The following is a 16,844-nucleotide window of genomic DNA, read 5'->3' as shown; positions in this document are numbered from 1 at the left end:
TTGTCTCCGAGTTTTAGGACAACGCCATAAAATCTGGTGCTTCGGACTGGAAAAGAGCAAATGGGATTAAAAAAAAGAAAACTTGAGACGATTTCAGGTATTCCATCTTGCTACCGCATAAACATGATTAGCCCAGAGTATCGAGCGTGAGGGTTCTCGAGCCGTCAGTCCGTTCTAGATCTGCGTTCCATCTCCCCTTCTGGCAACCAGCTTGTTTTCATCTGGGCTCTTGTCTTCTTCCACGTCTGTGTCCCCTCAGAGAGACCCACCCAAAGGTGGTAGGCAGGTTCTCTTGCTCACCCAGGCTCCCAGGGCACAAAGAAGCACGAGTTTATCCATCTTCCCGGCCCTCTTCGCCATTTCTACCTTCCGCCCTGTTGCCCGGCCTTGCCCCTATAGGGGACTTTTCACTCAAGTCATTTTTATGGAGCGTTTACTGCATGCAGAGCGCTGTTCTAAGCGCTTGAGAGAGTCCAATATAATAGAGTTGACACACGTAGCCTGCCCGCGACGAGCTTAAAGTCTCGAGGGGGAGACGGACGTTAATATAAATGAATTACGGATACGCACACGTGCCCTGGGACCGAAGGAGCCGTTTCTCGTCGTGTTTTTTATCTAGCGTGCGGCCGAGTCTGCTCCAAAACACCTGCCGTTGTCTCCATTTCCAGAGAGGATAAAGAGGCAACCCAGTGCGGCCTTTCCTTACTAAAAGCCTGGGGTGGAAGCAGACGAGTCCCACTGGAGTACATTTAATACAATTAATCGTATTTATTGAGCAGTGACCGTGGGCCGAGCACTGTCCGAAGCACTTGGGAGAATGCAATATAACAATAAAACAGACACATTCCCTGCCCACAACAAGCTTACCGTGCGGTCGCTACTTAGTGCTCTGCGCACAGTAAGCGCTTAACAAATACCATCGTTATTAAACCCAGGAGGGCGACTGAGGGCGGATGGAAGAACGAGGGGTGCTGACTTTGGGTGGATTTTAAAGAGCTGAGGGACTTGTGGTGTGGGAGGCGGGCTTCTCCCATTAGCCTGCAATGCCTTACTTGGGGAGTCAGAGAGCCTGGGTTCTAATCCCAGCTCCGCTACCCGGAAAAATGTAGCTGTCTTTCCGATCTGTTGAAGACACCACGGTCGGTGAAGTTCACCTACGAGCACGAGGGTGACTGAAAAAGCCAATGCGGGATCCCCAGTCCTGACACCGTTTTGCACACAGAAAGGTTGTCCCTCATGGGGATAATGCAGAAAAACCCCCACATGAGCTGCGCCTAGCATGGTTCCTCCTCCTCCCCATCCCAGCAGCCCCAGCCACTTTTTCTTTTCCGGCGCCCGTCCCGACTGCCCCCCTCCCCCCCCCCCCCCCCCCCCCCAGAAAGCCTGCGGAGGCAACCTGTCAGTTTTTTCAAATGGAACAGGCAGGCAGTTGTATTATTGAGCACTTGCCCTGGGCAGACCCCTGGACTAAGTGCAGAAAGTCAAATCAATCGCATTTATCGAGCACTTACCAAATGCAGAGCGCTGCACTAAGCACTTGGGAGAGTCAGAGACATAAGTACGCCAACTGCAAATTCCTCTTCACCGGCTCTATCCAACGTGTCATTTTGTCCTTCTCTCCCTTCCCCTCACACACACTACCCTCAGGCAGAAAGCATGTCCGCCTCCCCCTCGGCAGGTAGAAAGACAATCGTCTCTCAAAGACCTAAAATAAAAGCTCAGTTTTTATTTTTACACAAAATGCAAAAAATTGGTGATTCACCCTTAAACTTACTGCATTAAACTTCCAAAATGAGGTGTGGGACCAGAATGGAAATTCCAAAAACATCCTCCTCCTCTGGGGCTCCCAAGAGAACACCGGGACCACGATACCACCCCCCGGCTCAATCTCCCACCGAACCCTTTTGCAAATCCCGAGTCAACGGTTCACAACCTCGGATATCTCAGAGCCCCCCAACTTCACCCCAAACCAGAAGAACCACTGGTCCCCGGCCAGCGTCTCCTTTTAGGGACGGGAGGGTCAACGAGAGATGCGGCGTGGATAGAGCACGGGCCTGGAAGTCAGGGGGCCTGGATTCGAATCCCGGCCCCGCCATTCGACTCCTGTATGACCTCGGGGCTGGTCGTCTAACTTTTGGGCCTTAATCACCTCATCTGTAAAAGGGGACTGTGAGCCCCAAGAGGGACGGGGACTGCGTCCGATCTGATTAGCTCGTATCGACCCCAGGGTTTCCTGCGATGCCTGAAGCGTCGTAAGCCCTTCAATAGCCTAAAAAAAAAGGAAACGGGTCCTTTATCCAAGGAGACCCACCTCAGCCGGGCCACCCTGTCTCGGCTCCCCGCAGAATCTGTCCACCCGAGCCCAGCAGAGGTCGTCAAACAACAAGAAATCCCAGTCCTTCATCTGGACCGACAAAAGAGACTCCCAACTCAATCCTTCAACCTCTGGCATTTATTGAGCCTTTACTATGTGCGAAGCACTGGCCTAACCACTTGGGAGACTACAGATCCATCAGTCTGGTTAACACAGACGTTACGGCTCAGTGGAAAGAGCGCGGGCTTGGGAGTCAGAGGACGTGGGTTCTCTCCTCCCGACTCCGCCACTCGTCTGCCCGGTGACCTCGGACAAGTCGCTTCACTGGGCCTCAGTTACCTCGTCTGGAAAATGGGGATTGAAAGTGTGAGCCCCACGTGGGACGACTTGATTACCACGTATCTACCCCGGTGCTTAGAACAGTGCTTAGCACATAGTAAGCCCCTAAAGAATACCATAATAATTAGAGAAACGGCGTGGTTTAATGGGAAGAACACGGGTTTGGGAGTCAGAGGTCATGGGTTCTAATCCCAACTCTGCCACTCATCAGCTGTGTGTCTTGGGGCAGGTCACTTCACTTCTCTGTGCCTCAGTTACCTCTGTTACTGGAAAATGGGGATTAACTCTACATCTGTAAAACGGGGATGAAGACTGCGAGCCCCACGAGGGACAACCCGATTACCTTGTAACTACCGCGGCGCTTAAAACCGTGCAAGGCACTTAGTAAGCGCTTAGATATCATCATTCGCTTCAAGTCAATCAATGGTAACTACTGAGCGCTGACCATGTGCAGAGCACTGTACTAAGCGCTCGGAGAGCACAAGTCACGACCCGACGTTCAGTTGGTGAAAGCGGACGGGAGCCGAGCGCCCGATTATACTCGTTGCCTGCCCTTTATCACCCTTTTCACTCTCCCCTTCGTCCAATCTGTGCTTCGCTACTGGCCATCACCGAGCTCCCGGGTGAGTAATCCCTCCCGTGAGTGATAGACAGACCATGCAAGTGCCTCCCCACGTGTCCAGTGGGCCTCAGGCCCCTTCCCCAGTGACCCAAACCTGCGACGGTGCCCGGTGAGGGCTGGGCAGGGCGTCACCCACTGCGGAGAGGAGCGAGTGCCAGGGAAATGACCGATCCCCAAGCCAGGCTGTGTTTAAAAAATCTGACTTTATTGTCTGTGGTGGTGAGACTCCTGAGGGTAGGTGCTACAGATGCAGGGCGGATGGGGCCGGGGGAAGGATGAGGCGGGAGCAAAGAGAGAGAGATGGGGGAGGCGGGGGACCCTCGCTCACCCACCCCCCGCCGTCTCCCACTCCTCCCCGCGATCCCGGACCCGGACTCCCAGGCCGTCGCGGGGACCTGGGCCCGGTTGTGGCACGGGCAGGGGCCCCGCTGCCGTCGAGTCTCGTGGGTGGAGGTCCAGGTCCCCGTGGAGAGCAAGGGTCGGGCCGAGCCGGAGTTTCACGGGGGAGAGAGGTCTCCGTGCGGCCTCCGGGCACACGGACCGGAGGGAAGGGAACGGGGCCTCGGAGAGAGGGCGTCCCCTCCCCCGTCCCCGAGCACCGGTTTCCCCAGGCCCCCGAGGGGGCAGAGGCTGGGCTTCACCTTGTGGAACCGGCGGCGGTGCCATCCTCCCCCGCAGAAGGGCCCCGAGCCTCCACCCGAACGGCTCCTTCGGCTTCGGCGACTCCGCAGGCCTCGCCCGGAGCCGCCTCCTCTCCGGGGCCCGGCCCCTCCGCCTCCGCCACCTCTCCCGTCCCCTCGGCTAGCCGCGCCGTCCCTTCCGTCCCCCGCGCCGTCTCTCCTCCGACCTCTGTCACGCGCGCCGTCCCCTCTGTTACGTGGGCCGCCTCCGTCTTCCCCCGGGTCCCCCGGACTGTCTCGTCCTTTTCCTCCAACACCTGCACTGTCCTCTCTGGCCCCTGAACCACCTCCTCCGTTACCTTGACTGTTTCTTCCGTCCCTTCCGTCCCCCGCACCGGCTCTTCTGTCCCTCGTGATGCCTCTTCCGTCCTCTCCGTCTCCCACGCCGTCTCTTCTGTCCCTTGTGCTCCCTCTTCCGTCCCCTCCGTCACCCACACCACCTCTTCTGTCCCCTGAGCTGACGTTTCTGTCCCCTCCGTCATCCAAACCGTCTCTTCCGTAAGCTCCAACACCCATCCTTTCTCTTCCGTCCCCTCCGTCGCCCACCCCGTCTCTTCCGTCCCCTCCGTCGCCCGCCCCGTCTCTCCCGTCCCCTCCGTCGCCCGCCGCGTCTCTCCCGTCCCCTCCGTCGCCCGCCCCGTCTCTCCCGTCCCCTCCGTCGCCCGCCCCGTCTCTCCCGTCCCCTCCGTAGGCCGTCCCCTCTCTTCCGTCCCCTCCGTCGCCCGCCCCGTCTCTTCCGTCTCTCGCATCATCTCTCTCGTCCCCTCCGTCGCCTGCACTGGTCCCCGAGCCCCCTCGATCCCCAGCACCACAGCCCCCTCTCCCTCCGTCCCCCGCACTGACTCTTCCATCTCCTCCGGGGCCCGCGCCGACTCCTTTCGGTCTCGCGCAGATCCCGCCCCCGCGACTCCTCTGTCCCCCCGTGGCTGGGCTGCGCTGACTTGCGCGTCGGTGCCAGTGAGCGGCAGGGAGCTGCGGGACCGCGGGCCCCTGTCCCCGGAGCGAGGCCGCCGCCGCACAAACTGAGGCTTGGGGGGGAGAGGAGACGACAAACAGTCCGGGGACTGACCGCTCGCTGCCCACCCCGGGCTCCTCAGCGTCCACAGCCCCCACGGCTCACCGCCCTGCCCCGCAAGACCCGGCCCCAGCGGCAGGAAGGCAGCAGCCCACGGCGGGTCGGTGCTGCCCCGAGGCCGGTGGGGTCAAGGGTCGAGACCTTGGGCCTGCCCCTCAGGAGCTCTGTCAGAGGTTTGGGGGCCCAGCACCCTCAGACTGTCCCAGAGGGGACGGGTGCGAGGAGCCCGCTCTGTTCCCAGCAGGGAGCGGGGAGGGCTGCAGAGCTAGGCCCAGTGAGTGGTCCCCCCCGCCACCTCCGGCCCACCGCCTCCCGCCCGGGCTCCGCACTCACCTTCCGGGTCAGGGGGCTGCTGGGAGCCGAGGCGCTGCTGTAGAGGCTCAGGCTGGAGGCCGAGCGGCTGGGGGACGGGGCCTTGGCCGAACAGGCGGTCCGCTCCGAAGACAGGTATTTCTCGTTGATCTTCAGGTTGGTCCGTCCTTTCACTGCAAGAGACGGACAGATCTGTCTGTTTATCTTTACGGTGTATTCTCCCAAACATTTAGTACAGCGCTCTGCATACAGTAAGTGCTCAATAAACTCGATTAAATGAATGAATGTCCCACGGCCACCCTAGGTCCCCGACGGGACAGCGAGAGTCCACGTGATGGGCTGATCGCCGCTGCCCGCCAGACACATCGCTCCCCAACCGCCCAGCGCCCCCACCTCTGGCCCAGCCGACCCGGCCCCCAGCTCCATCTTTCCCCCCATCCTTCATCCCACCGCCCGGATCATCTTCCTAAAGGACATTCAGTCCACGTCTCCCCATTCCTCAGGAACCTCCGATGGCCGTCAACCCATCTCCGCCTCAGAAGGAAACTCTTCACCACTGGCTTCAGAGCACTCATTCACCTCGCCCCCTCCTGCCCTACCTCCCTGATTTCCTACTACAACCCAGCCCGCTCACTCTGCTCCTCTAATGACAACCTCCTCACTCCACCTCATTCTCGTCAACCTCACCGCCGACCCCTCGCCCACCTCCTGCTCCTAGCCTGGAACTCCCTCCCCTTTCATCCCCGACAGACCGCCACTCTCCCATCAAAGCCTCATTAAAACTAAGCCCTAATTCCCCCTACTCCCTCTCCCGTCTGCGTCACCTACGCCCTTGGATCTGTACCCTTTACACATTTGATATTCGGCCCCACAGCACTTATATCCGTTACTGATTTTAATATCTGTCTCCCTCTAGAGATGTAAGCTCCTGACGGGGAGGGAACGTGTCTACCAACTCTGTTGTACTGTCCTCTCCCATCCGCTCAGTACAGCTCCCTGCTCACGATCAATATCATCGACCGGCTGATCGTTCGATCTGCCCTCACCTCTGCAGGGGTCGTTCTTCACCAGAAACTCATCCAGGGCAATCCAGCCCCCTCCGACCCGCACCATCAGTGAACTCCGCAGAATCCGCACCATTCGAAGCTGCTGGGACTCTCCAAACTGGGGCGGGAAAGAAGACGACGGAGGGAGAAGAGAGAGGGGAAGGAGGGAAGCTCGGATGGAAGACAGCCCGAGAGGGGGAACAACAAACAGGTCCAGGGGGCCGGGGCCAGGGCTGTTGACTCCTCGGGGACCAGGAGGAGAAGGAGGGGGCAAATCCAGCCCCAGAACGAAAAGGGAGGTAAGAAGTCTGGCCCCAGAATAAGAGAGAAAGGACTCTGGTCTGGCCCAAATACTCTGTGAACCTGGAGAACAACTAGCCGGCTCCCTTTCCCCGGGAACCTTCGGAGATGGCCCAGTTCACCTCGACTTTCTCTACTCCGGCCCAGTCACCCACCGTTCCTTGACCGTTTTCTCATGAGATCCACTTCCTAAATCTGTCCAGTCATCACTTTGGTCACTTCTCTGGACCAGCTCCAGTGTTCCCATCTTCTGAGTAAAGTAAGACCACCGAGGTTCGAGCCAAAATTCCAACAGGGCTTGTCCGGGGCAGAATGTGGCAGAGAACGGTCGTCTGACTCTGCCCACGTGGGCTATTTCAATAATGGCTCCGCAAGCTCGGATTGAGCCTGCGGTCCATGCAGACCTTTAGCTCTGTTTCTGTTGTGCTTGTGCCTCGCCGACTTCTCCCCAGCCTGGATTTGGGTTGGTTTTCATCCCCAGAGGCCCTATCTTGAATGTGGCCCTCTTCGCTTTCATCGTTTTTGAAGGACAATTTTCCCCACTTGTCTTGGGTCGCTCTTAATTCTATTCCTGCTTCCAAAGTCCTGTCGATCCCACCCGCGCTGGTGGGGGGCTTGGAAGAGCGGGCGAGGGGGGTAGTTCTTCCCCCCACCCCCACCCCAGCTCCGGTGAACAGGTTCTCAATCCCTTCTGGATAAAGAGAGTGACCCGAACCAGGCCCAGGACCATTTCCTGTGGATGCACGCTATGGGATTGGTTCCTCCATGCTTGCCTTGTGATGGTTTGGGGTTGGGCTTAGGTCAGTGCCCGGGGGCAGTGGGTAAAGGGAAGGGCCAGGGAGGGACATGGGCTCACCCTGTAGCGGTTGGCACTGATCTGTTCCACCAGGAAGCGCCGAGCACAGTTACACTGGGACACCTGCCGGGTCACCTGAGCGAACACAGTGTGCTCATGGGAGAGGGGGCTGGGCTGATGGCTCCTCAATCCTCCCTCCTTTCCTCCCCGCCCCGCCTCCTCCTCTCATGGCCAGTCCCGGGGCATTCTTTCTGGGATGAAGCCTTCAGGGCTCCTGGGCAGAGCTCCATCTTTCCACTGGCTGGGGCCCATGGGGTAGCCACCATATGGAGCCATCACCGGCTGCTTTGGGGCCCACCCCATCCGTAGCCTCAAGCCCCAGTGCCGTTCCCCATCTGGCTGGCCCTCTTTCTGACGTGACTCCGGGCACGTGTCCCGGCCCATCGGCCCCAAGGAAATGGCAGTGTGCGGTCGGGGCGGTCAGACCGGGGCCCGGGTGTGAAGGACGCCCCTGAGGGTTGTCTCTCTCCCCAGAAATGGAGCTGGATGTCAGGCCTCAGGCCGGTCGGGCTCTAGGATCAGGGCTAGGACGGAGTTCCTCCACGTCAGCCAGGCCCCACCAGGCTCTGAGCCTCCCTTAGCCAGGAGGAGACCCCAAGCGGAGTGCCGGCTGACCGGAAGACCGACCCGCGCTCCCAGCCCCCGGCAGCCCAAAGTTGCCCTGGATCTTCGGGAAATAAATAATCCACACCGACCCCTCCCTGAAACCTCGCCCGCGTCCCCCTCCCTACCCTGGTCCCCACCTCCTCCCTGAGCCGCCCCGAAGGGCCCCAGTTCGGCACCTCATCCTGGATGCGGTCGGCGTCAGGCCCCCGGCCTCTGGGGTCCCGGCTGGGGTGCAGAGCGCTGACAAACTCGCAGTAGTCGATGAAGCCGTCCCCGTTGGTGTCGAAGATGCTGGCCACGGCGCTCATCTCCAGGAGGCTGGTGGGGAACTCTGTCGACCGGGCAGGGACGGGAGGAGTGGAAAAGACAGGTCGAGCTGCTCACCGGACAGAGGCTGAGGGGAACTTCTCCAACAATCAATCGATCAACGGTATCTGCTGAGCGCCTACTGGGCGCAGAGCGTCGCACTAAGCACCTGGGAGCGGCAGCATCCGTCCCAGCCTCGCCCCCAGCCTGGTCCGACGACCCCAGGCCCAGTCCCAAGCCCCAGCCCCTCCTCAGATCAAACCCCACCCCCGAACTAACTCACTGGAGGCTATGACGCTGTCGATGAACTCCTGGTGACTGACCCGTCCGTCTTGGTCACGGTCAATGCTGCGGAATATGTCGAGGAGGCGGGATTTCCTGTGACCGATCCACTGGAGGTAGCGCCGTCGCCAGACCCCAAAGTCAAAATGGGCAAAGGCCTCTTGCTGTCGGAGGGAAGAGAGGAAAGAGGGAAGTCAAAGGTCAGCGGTCAGGCTACAGAGAGAGAGAGAGAGGAGGGTTGGGTGAAGGTGGGCCGGCAAGAGACTGGGGTCGTAGCGGAAACGGAGGATGACTGGGGCCAGGAAATGGGGCAGGGGAAAAGGGCGAGATACGTATCTGAACCCAGAGAGACCTCTCACGACCGGAGTTCAATCCTCACCCCGCTCCCTGCCGCGGCTCAGCCGCGATCCTAAATCCCAGCCCGGCCAGCCTGAGAAGGTCCTCTTTCAGCCTGGCTAAGCCCAGCCCGAGGAGGCCACGTGCCCCGCGGAGGGCCGGGGGCAGCGGGAATGGCTCACCTCCGCCAAACTAACTCTCTTCCCCTCTTCAAAACCCTACTTAGAGCTCACCTCCTCCAAGAGGCCTTCCCACATTGAGCTTCCCCTTTTCCCTCTGCTGCCCCTCTACCCCCCCCTTCACCTCCCCTCAGCTAAGCCCTCTTTTCCCCCCTTTCCTCTGCTCCTCCCCCTCTCCCTTCCCCTCCCCTCAGCCCTGTGCTCGTTAGCTGAATTGTATATATTTTCATTACCCTATTTATTTTGTCAGTGAGATGTACATCACCTTGATTCTATTTATTGCTATTGTTTCAGTGAGATGTTCATCCCCTTGATTCTACTTACTGCTATTGTTTTTATCTGTCTGTCTCCCCCGATTAGACTGTAAACCCGTCAGTGGGCAGGAATTGTGTCTATCTGTTGCCGATTTGTACACTCCAAGCGCTTAGTACAGTGCTCTGCACATAGTAAGCGCTCAATAAATACTATTGAATGAATGAATGAATGGCAAGAGGACGAGGCATCCCAGGGCCGCAGCTCTGGGTGGCGCTGGTGGGGAAGGAGGCCTTCGGCCAGTATTAGCCCCACCAAGGCCGGGCGAGCCTGCAGGACTTGTAGCAGAGGAGAGCCGAGGGGCCGGAGCTGGGGACCCACACTTTAACCGACCCCACTCCTGGCTACCCGCACCAGCGCGGCTGGTGGGGTCGGCTGGTTCCTGTGAGGGCACGGGTCTGGGGTAGGTGCAGCTGAGCTCAACGGCGGGAAATGAATGAATCAGGTTGGCCGGGACTGAGGCAGCCCCATCCCTCTTCCCTTTTCCCATTCCTCTCCCTCCTTCCTCCTGGCTCGATTGCACATCATCTCCCCATCCTGCTCCAGCCTCCCTGTCCCAGCCCTTACCACTCTGCCCCCCGAGTGGAAGAGAATAGGGTCTGCAGACCGAGGTCACCTGGCCTGACCTGCGGTTCCCAGAAACAAAGTTGCAGCTGAGCCCGAGCAAATGGATTGCCTTTTGTGGGTTCGGGGCAGGTTTAGGGGAGTGTTCGGCTGGTGCGGGGCAGGTCCGAGGACTCTATTTAATTCCCAGACAGGTCTCTAAGCTGGAACCGGCATGATCTGGTGGAAAAAAGCCAGAGGACCTAGGTTCTAATCCCAGCTCTGCCGAGTGCTTGCTGTGTGACTTTAGGCAATTCACTTCACTGGGCCTCAGTTTCCTCGACTGTTAAAATAGGATTCAATACTTGTTCTCCTTCATAAGTAGACCGTGAGCCCAGTGTGGGACAGGGGCAGTGTCCAACCCGATTAAGCTACTCCAGAGCTTAGAACAGTGCTTAACACATAATAAATGCTTAACCAATTCCATAAAAAAAAAAAAAGAGGTCGGGGCAGGGGGCCAACTCAAAGAGGCGTGGTACATAGCCATGCAAGGAGCGGCCCTGGACATTCCTCCCAGAGTCTCGGGGTGGTCAGGTCGGGACTCACCCCCCATCCATCCGGAAAGGGTTACCAAATCCAGCTTCAGGGTCCCGGTCTGGGGCCGGCTGGAGGTCAACCTCCACCCCTCCCAGATTCTTGAGCCATTAGTATCAACCCCAAAGATGTACACACAAACATACACAGAATCTTGCAAGAGCACACACGTAGTCACCTGTGCGCATCCTTGTGTATCCCCTAGTACCAAGACGCCTTGCTACTCTGGTGGCCCTCCATTTCCCCACCAGAATGGCTGCCCTGACTGGCCCCTGGGGACTTGAAGTCCAAAAAAATCTCCCGGGTCGGTGGAGGGCGGCGAGGAGGAAGGAGTGGAGTGAGACCACCCCACCAGGGATCTGTCTTTTCCATCAGCCTTGTATCCTTCTTCCTCCACCCTTCTGCTCAGTTTCTCTGTTTCTTGCCATCAACTAAGTTTCCTCCCTGTCGGTCGAGGACCTCCTCCTGCCCCCCTCAGGCTCCTCAATCTTCCTCCCTCCTTTTCCCCTAGCCCTCTTTACCATTCTTATTCCTTCCAGTTTTAAGTGCCCTCTCAACTAGTCCCTCATCCCCCTCTGAGGGGCTCCCAACCCCTCCACACTCCCTCCCCCCACCCCCCATCTCTCACCTCCTCTAGCCGCTGAGCGGCCGCCTGCAACCGATACTGCCGGTCAAGGGCTATGAGCCAGAGCTGCTGCCAGCGGCCGAGGAGCTGGGCGGCCAGGGGGCTCTGGGGCTCCAGGTCCAGCAGCGGCATTCTGGGGGCTGAGCCCGTCTTCCCCGCTCCACGGCGCCCTGCGGGTGGGAAGGCTCCGAATTCAAACTCTTGGGTCCCCGAGGGGCCTTCCCTCCCTCCCACTCAACACAACCTCTGCAGTTAGGGCCTCACTGAATCCCACAAGGGTTGCTCTTCACCCGTCCCACCCCCTCCCCCTTCCCGCTCAGGCATCTGGCTCCAGGGGGGTCTGTTAGTGAAAATGATCAGTGCCCTTCTCCTCCTCCTAGGTCAGGTCAGGGGGCTGGAGGAAAGACATTATCTCTAGCAGGGAGGTTGAAGTAGGTAGGCCCGTTGGGCGGAATAGGGGGGTGGGGTGGCTCACGAGGGAACGGAGGGAGGATATATGTAGGGGAGAGAGAGGTAGGGAGACCTAGGTTGAGGGACTGGAGGAGAGGGGATATATGGAAGACAAAGAGGTGGAGAGCCCCCAAGAATCCAGCCAGGTTCGGGTGGGCTCAGCCATGTCTAGAGGACCACCCCATTTTGGTCTGGGATTGGGCCGGGGACCTGCCCGATCAGGCCGATGGCTGGGGCCCTCTTGGGCAAGGGCAGAGAGTTAGGGTGGTGGGCAGGAGGCGGTCCTGGGACTCAGCATCCCTAACCTCCAGCAGCACCCGTAAGTCTGATCTAGGTCTCCTCCCTGCCCTGTCCTGTCCCAAGCTGGACCTGGGCCAAACTGGATGCTGGGGGAGGGAATGGGGCTGGGGAGGGTGGAGAGGAAGAGGGTCACGGGAAGCTACAGGGAGGAGGGGGATTGAGGGAACTGGGGTGCCAGCGACAGAGGGAGGGTCCCTCATGGTACGGAAGGGGTGATGGAGGGACCTCACCTGCCGGGGGCCGCTGAGGGGCAAGGGGTGCCTCCAGGCTCGATCTCCTGTTGCAGCTCCTCATGGCCAATTCCACCTCCGGCTGCTTCTGATTCAGTTCCTCGGTGAACTCCTGAAGGGGATAGAGTGGAAGGCAGTGCTTGAATGGGCTGTGTGAGGCAGGGCTGAAGGAAGGACTGTGGGGAAGCGGGGTGGGGCTGGGATGGGAGGGAAGAGGGGGCCAGACTGAGGAGGGGTTGACTCGCTAGGGGTCCACCGTGCGTCCGGCGGGCCTGAGGAGGAAGAGACGGCAGGGCTGGCTGAAGGGCACCCTACCAGGTCCACCCAACTCTCCCTGCCCTGATCCCTTTGAGAGAGAGGCCTGGTCTGGGCCGGGGTCCCTCTGGGACAGACTAGAGAGGTCAGAGAGAGTCAGGGCCTGGGGATTCTCCCCAGAGGAAATGTGCCCTCTGGGCTCCTGCTTTCTCCAGCCCAGGGAGGGCAGTCAGTCCGGGACCACCCATTTGAAGGAAGTCACAGGAGGTCCCTGGGACTCTGGAGGGTCAGAAGAGGCAAGAGGACAGCAGACCTGGTCAGGCCCACTGGACAACCCCAAGAAAATGGAAGGGCTCAGGCACTGGGGCGACGGGTTCTCCTTCTTCTCCACCCGCTCCTCCTCACTCTCTTTTGCAGTTTCCTCCTCTACCTCCCACCCCTTAACTGAGAAGCAACGTGGCCTAGTGCATAGAGCACAGGCCCGGGAGTCAGAAGGACTTGGGTTCTAATCTCGGCTCCTCCACTTATCTGCTGTGTGACCTTGGGCAAGTCACTTAACTTCTCTGTGCCTCAGTTACCTCATCTATAAAATGGGGATTAAGGTTGTGAATCCCATGCGGGACAGGGATTGTGTCCAACTTGATAACCTCGTTTCTATCCCAGAGCTTAGTAGAGTGCCTGACACAAAGCAAGCACTTAAATATAATGATTACTATTACTGTCCTTTAAGCACTTGACATCCCCTTGATTCTATTTATTGCAATTAAGTTGTCTTGTTTTTGTCTGTCTGTCTCCCCCGATTAGACTGTAAGCCCGCCGACGGGCAGGGATTGTCTCTACCTGTTGCCGAATTGTACATTCCAAGCACTTAGTACAGTGCTGTGCACATAGTAAGTGCTCAATAAATACTATTGAATATTCACCGCACCCTCAGTCCCACAGCCCCTGTATACACCTCCATAATTTAACATCTCCCCCCTTACAGCGAGCACCTCACCCAAGCATTAGAACAGTGCTCTGCACACAGTAAGGACTCCATAAATGCCACTGATTGATTGACGATGGGGAGAAGAGGCTAGGGTGAGGTTGACACGGTCTCACCGTGTGCTGAGCGCGCAGTCGCTCCAGCTGCTCCATGTCCTCAGGCAGCGGCTCCAGGTCCCTCAGGGTCAGCGCCTCTTCGGCGGCCGTGATCCAGTCCAGGAGGCGGGTCAGCTCCGCCCGCTGGGCCTCCAGCACCTCCAGTCGTTCCTGCGCCCGCTGCCCCTGTTTCTGGGCCCAGCTCAGCACCTGCAGGTCAACCCTAGAGTCAGGGTTGGCGGGGACGGAGGTCGAGGGAGAGGCCGGGGGAAGGAGCAGGTAGGAAATCTGGGGATGGGCTAGGCTGAATGATAATAATAATAATAATGATAGTAATACTAATAATGATAGTGGTATTTGTTAAGCACTTACTGTACTAAGTGCTGGGGTGGATACAGACAGATTAGGTTGGACACAGTCCCTGTCCCACATGGGACTCACATCTTAATCCCCCCTCTTACAGTTGAGGTAACTGAGGTAAGTGGAGTGATCTGCCCCAGGTCACACAGCCGACGTGGCAGGACCTGGATTGGAACCCAGGTCCTTCTGACTCCCAGTCCTGTCTCTAGCCTCTGGGCCATGAGCCAGACCTCGGCGATAATCCTCCAACTACAGACTGCCCTGGTCAGATTTTATTAGAATCCTGATCTGCTTTAGGTCACCAAACTTTACTCAGGAGGAGAGAAATTGAAAATGGGTCTGAGAAAAGGCACAGAAATGATTACAGGCAGAAAACGGTTCCTATGAGGAAAGTTTAAAGAAATTGAGGGAGTTTAACTCAGAGAAGGATTTCTACGGGGAGGGCGCTGACCAGTTGTCTTCTGTGTCCACTAGGACCAAACGGGTCTAAATCGCGGCAGGAGAGAATTTGGTTGGACCAAAGGAAAAACTTCCTGACCGTCAGGGGGATAAAGTCCAGGAAAAAGGAAGGGTATGGAGATGTCATTCCTGGAGACACCCACGCGTCCTGGAGGGGTAAATCTGGGAGGCAGGGGCATGGATCGAGAGGTCCCTGGGCTGTGTGTCGGGTCTGTGGGGTCCCAAGACGGTTCTGGCCTCCGGGCGTGCGGTCTCCCTCATCACCGTCATCATCCTCATAATGCCTCTGTGACTCGGGATCTCCACGTGACCCTGACCGAATGCCTTCACAGCTTGGCCTCTCGGTTTCGCTTGGGGTCCGCTCGCGGAGAGGGGGCCGCCCTCACCTCCTGGAAGCGGCTGGTGACCACGCTGACCCAAGAGCGGACGGTGATGACGGCGTCGGGATGGCAGTCGTTCAGGATCTCCTCGCCCAGCGAAGTAACACACTCCAGCTCCAACTGCTGGCACTGCAGGTTCCGCAGCAGCTCCTGACAGAATGGGCAGAGGGCACTGCCAGGGCCACAGGGTCTGGGCTTCCCGGGGTGCGGGAGGAGGGACGGGCCTGGATCCGGCAGGGATGGGGAGGTGTCGGGGTGAAGTGGGGGTGGCGTTGGGGTTAGAGCTGAAGGTGAGGTTGGGATTGGGGGTTGGGGGGAGAAGGGGGCCAAGGGGAGGACTGAGATTTGGGCTCGGGAGGATTGGGCAGAAGGGGGGGCTGCGGCTGGGCCAGGGGAGGAGCCTGGGATGGATGACGGTGGTTTGGGGTGTGAGGGGAGTTGGGAGGGCGGGGCTGACCTGGAGCCGGTTCTGACAGTCCCGCACAGCCCCCTCCTCCTCAGGGAGAGGCCCCAGGCGGAGGGTTTTCTCCACGTCTGTCAGACGCTCCAGGAAACTGTGGACCAACCCATCGAACTCCTCTGCCTGGGGGAGACCCGGACGGCTGCGCTCAGTGTATTCGGCTGGGCCTTCGCCACTCCATCACTCTTCCCCTTCCACCCAGAACCCGGAGTTTCACCTCCTCCCTACCCCCAACCCGTCTGGCCTAGTGGGGAGAGAGAGGCAGCGTGACCTAGTGGAAAGAGTACGGGCCTGGGAATCAGAGGACCTGGGTTCTAATCCTTAATTCCATTTCACGTCTGCTGCGTGACACTTCATTTCTCTGTCCCTCCATTCCTTCTTCTGTGAGATCTGCTTACTGTTATACTCTCCCAAGCTCTTAGTGCAGGGCTCTGCACGTAATAATTGCTCAATAAATCCAACTGAATGAATGAAAGATGGGGATTATGACTGTGAGCCCCACGTGGGACACGGACTGCGTCCAACTGAATGAGCCTGTACCTACCCCGGTGCTTAGTACAGAGCCTGGCACCTAGAGAGGGCGTGACAAATACCTGCTGCAGGGCGCCTTCGAGGCGGGCCTGCCGGGCCAGGGAGAGGCGGCACACGAGCTCCCATCGCTGCCCGAGCTCCTCCACCTGCCGCTGCAGCCACTGGGAGTCTGCGCCGCCGCCGCCGCCGCCCGTCAGCTCCCGCACCGAGCGCCGCAGCAGCCGCACGCAGCCCGCCCTGCGGCCTAGCTCCTTCTGGAACACCTGGGGGCCCGCGGGGTCAAGAGCGCCCGGGTCAGCGGTCGAGGGGAGGGCTCGGACGGGAGTCAGAGGTGGGGGGGGCGGGGCGGGGCTCGGAGGGGAGGGCAGAGGCCGGACTGACCTTATGCTTGTCCACCAGGCGGTTGACCAAGTCACGGTCGCCGGCCACGGGCCCCTCCTCCGCCAGTTGCGGCTCGGCCTGGTACAGCCAGTCCATGAGCGCGGGCAGGGCGTCTGCAAAGCGGCCCGAGAAGAGCAGCACTTCCTCCAGGGCCTGCTGCCTGTGGGGAGGGGGCAAGGTAGTCAGCTGGGTTGGGGCACGATCCAGGATGAAAGGAGCACAGCCCGTGAGGAGGAGGAGGCCCAGCCTCCGGGAGTCGGCGGAGCCCGGGGCCAACCCCCTGAGAGCTGAGGGCAGAGGGGGGAGCCGACCCAGGAGGGGCCCAGCCCAGGGGAGCTCAGGCCTCCGATCTCTCTCCCCCAGAGGCCGCGGCGGGTCTCACCTTTCAAGGGCCCTGCTGCAGACCCCGTCCCAGCGGCCCCGGAGCTCGGCCAGCAGCAGATCGAGGGGCCCGGCGTCCTCGGGGAGAAGCGCTCCCTCCCGCAACGCGCGACCCCCTCGCAGCGTCGCCTCAAACACGGGCCGTTTGCCCCGCAGCTCCCGCTGAAACTCCTGCGTGCGTGCGTGGGTGGGAAGAAAGCAACCGCGACCTAACCCCAGACGCCCCAAACCAGCAGGCCACCGGCAAGAT

At 59.4% G+C, this 16,844-nt stretch overlaps 1 protein-coding gene across 1 annotated transcript in view; it reads right to left on the bottom strand.

Annotated features, from left to right (window-relative positions):
• Positions 1-1,918: 1,918 nt before the first annotated feature.
• LOC103165878 (microtubule-actin cross-linking factor 1-like) overlaps positions 1,919-16,844 on the bottom strand; it is a 35,726-nt gene continuing 20,800 nt past the window's right edge. The window contains exons 26-40 of the mRNA XM_029062641.2: positions 16,596-16,765; positions 16,214-16,373; positions 15,895-16,095; positions 15,299-15,424; positions 14,848-14,991; positions 13,664-13,852; positions 12,308-12,419; positions 11,331-11,497; positions 8,740-8,902; positions 8,327-8,481; positions 7,545-7,619; positions 6,389-6,506; positions 5,364-5,515; positions 4,153-4,983; positions 1,919-2,002 (exon numbers count right to left, since the gene is read on the bottom strand). Of these exons, the coding sequence (XP_028918474.2) occupies positions 1,919-2,002; positions 4,153-4,983; positions 5,364-5,515; positions 6,389-6,506; positions 7,545-7,619; positions 8,327-8,481; positions 8,740-8,902; positions 11,331-11,497; positions 12,308-12,419; positions 13,664-13,852; positions 14,848-14,991; positions 15,299-15,424; positions 15,895-16,095; positions 16,214-16,373; positions 16,596-16,765 (2,847 nt within the window). The remainder of the gene's footprint in view (positions 2,003-4,152; positions 4,984-5,363; positions 5,516-6,388; positions 6,507-7,544; positions 7,620-8,326; positions 8,482-8,739; positions 8,903-11,330; positions 11,498-12,307; positions 12,420-13,663; positions 13,853-14,847; positions 14,992-15,298; positions 15,425-15,894; positions 16,096-16,213; positions 16,374-16,595; positions 16,766-16,844) is intronic.

The sequence above is a fragment of the Ornithorhynchus anatinus genome, chromosome 4 (assembly GCF_004115215.2).
Source record: "Ornithorhynchus anatinus isolate Pmale09 chromosome 4, mOrnAna1.pri.v4, whole genome shotgun sequence".
In the NCBI taxonomy this organism is placed as follows: Eukaryota; Metazoa; Chordata; class Mammalia; order Monotremata; family Ornithorhynchidae; genus Ornithorhynchus; species Ornithorhynchus anatinus.
Note: the sequence above shows the minus strand (reverse complement) of the source record. Positions and strands in the feature narration are given on the sequence as shown.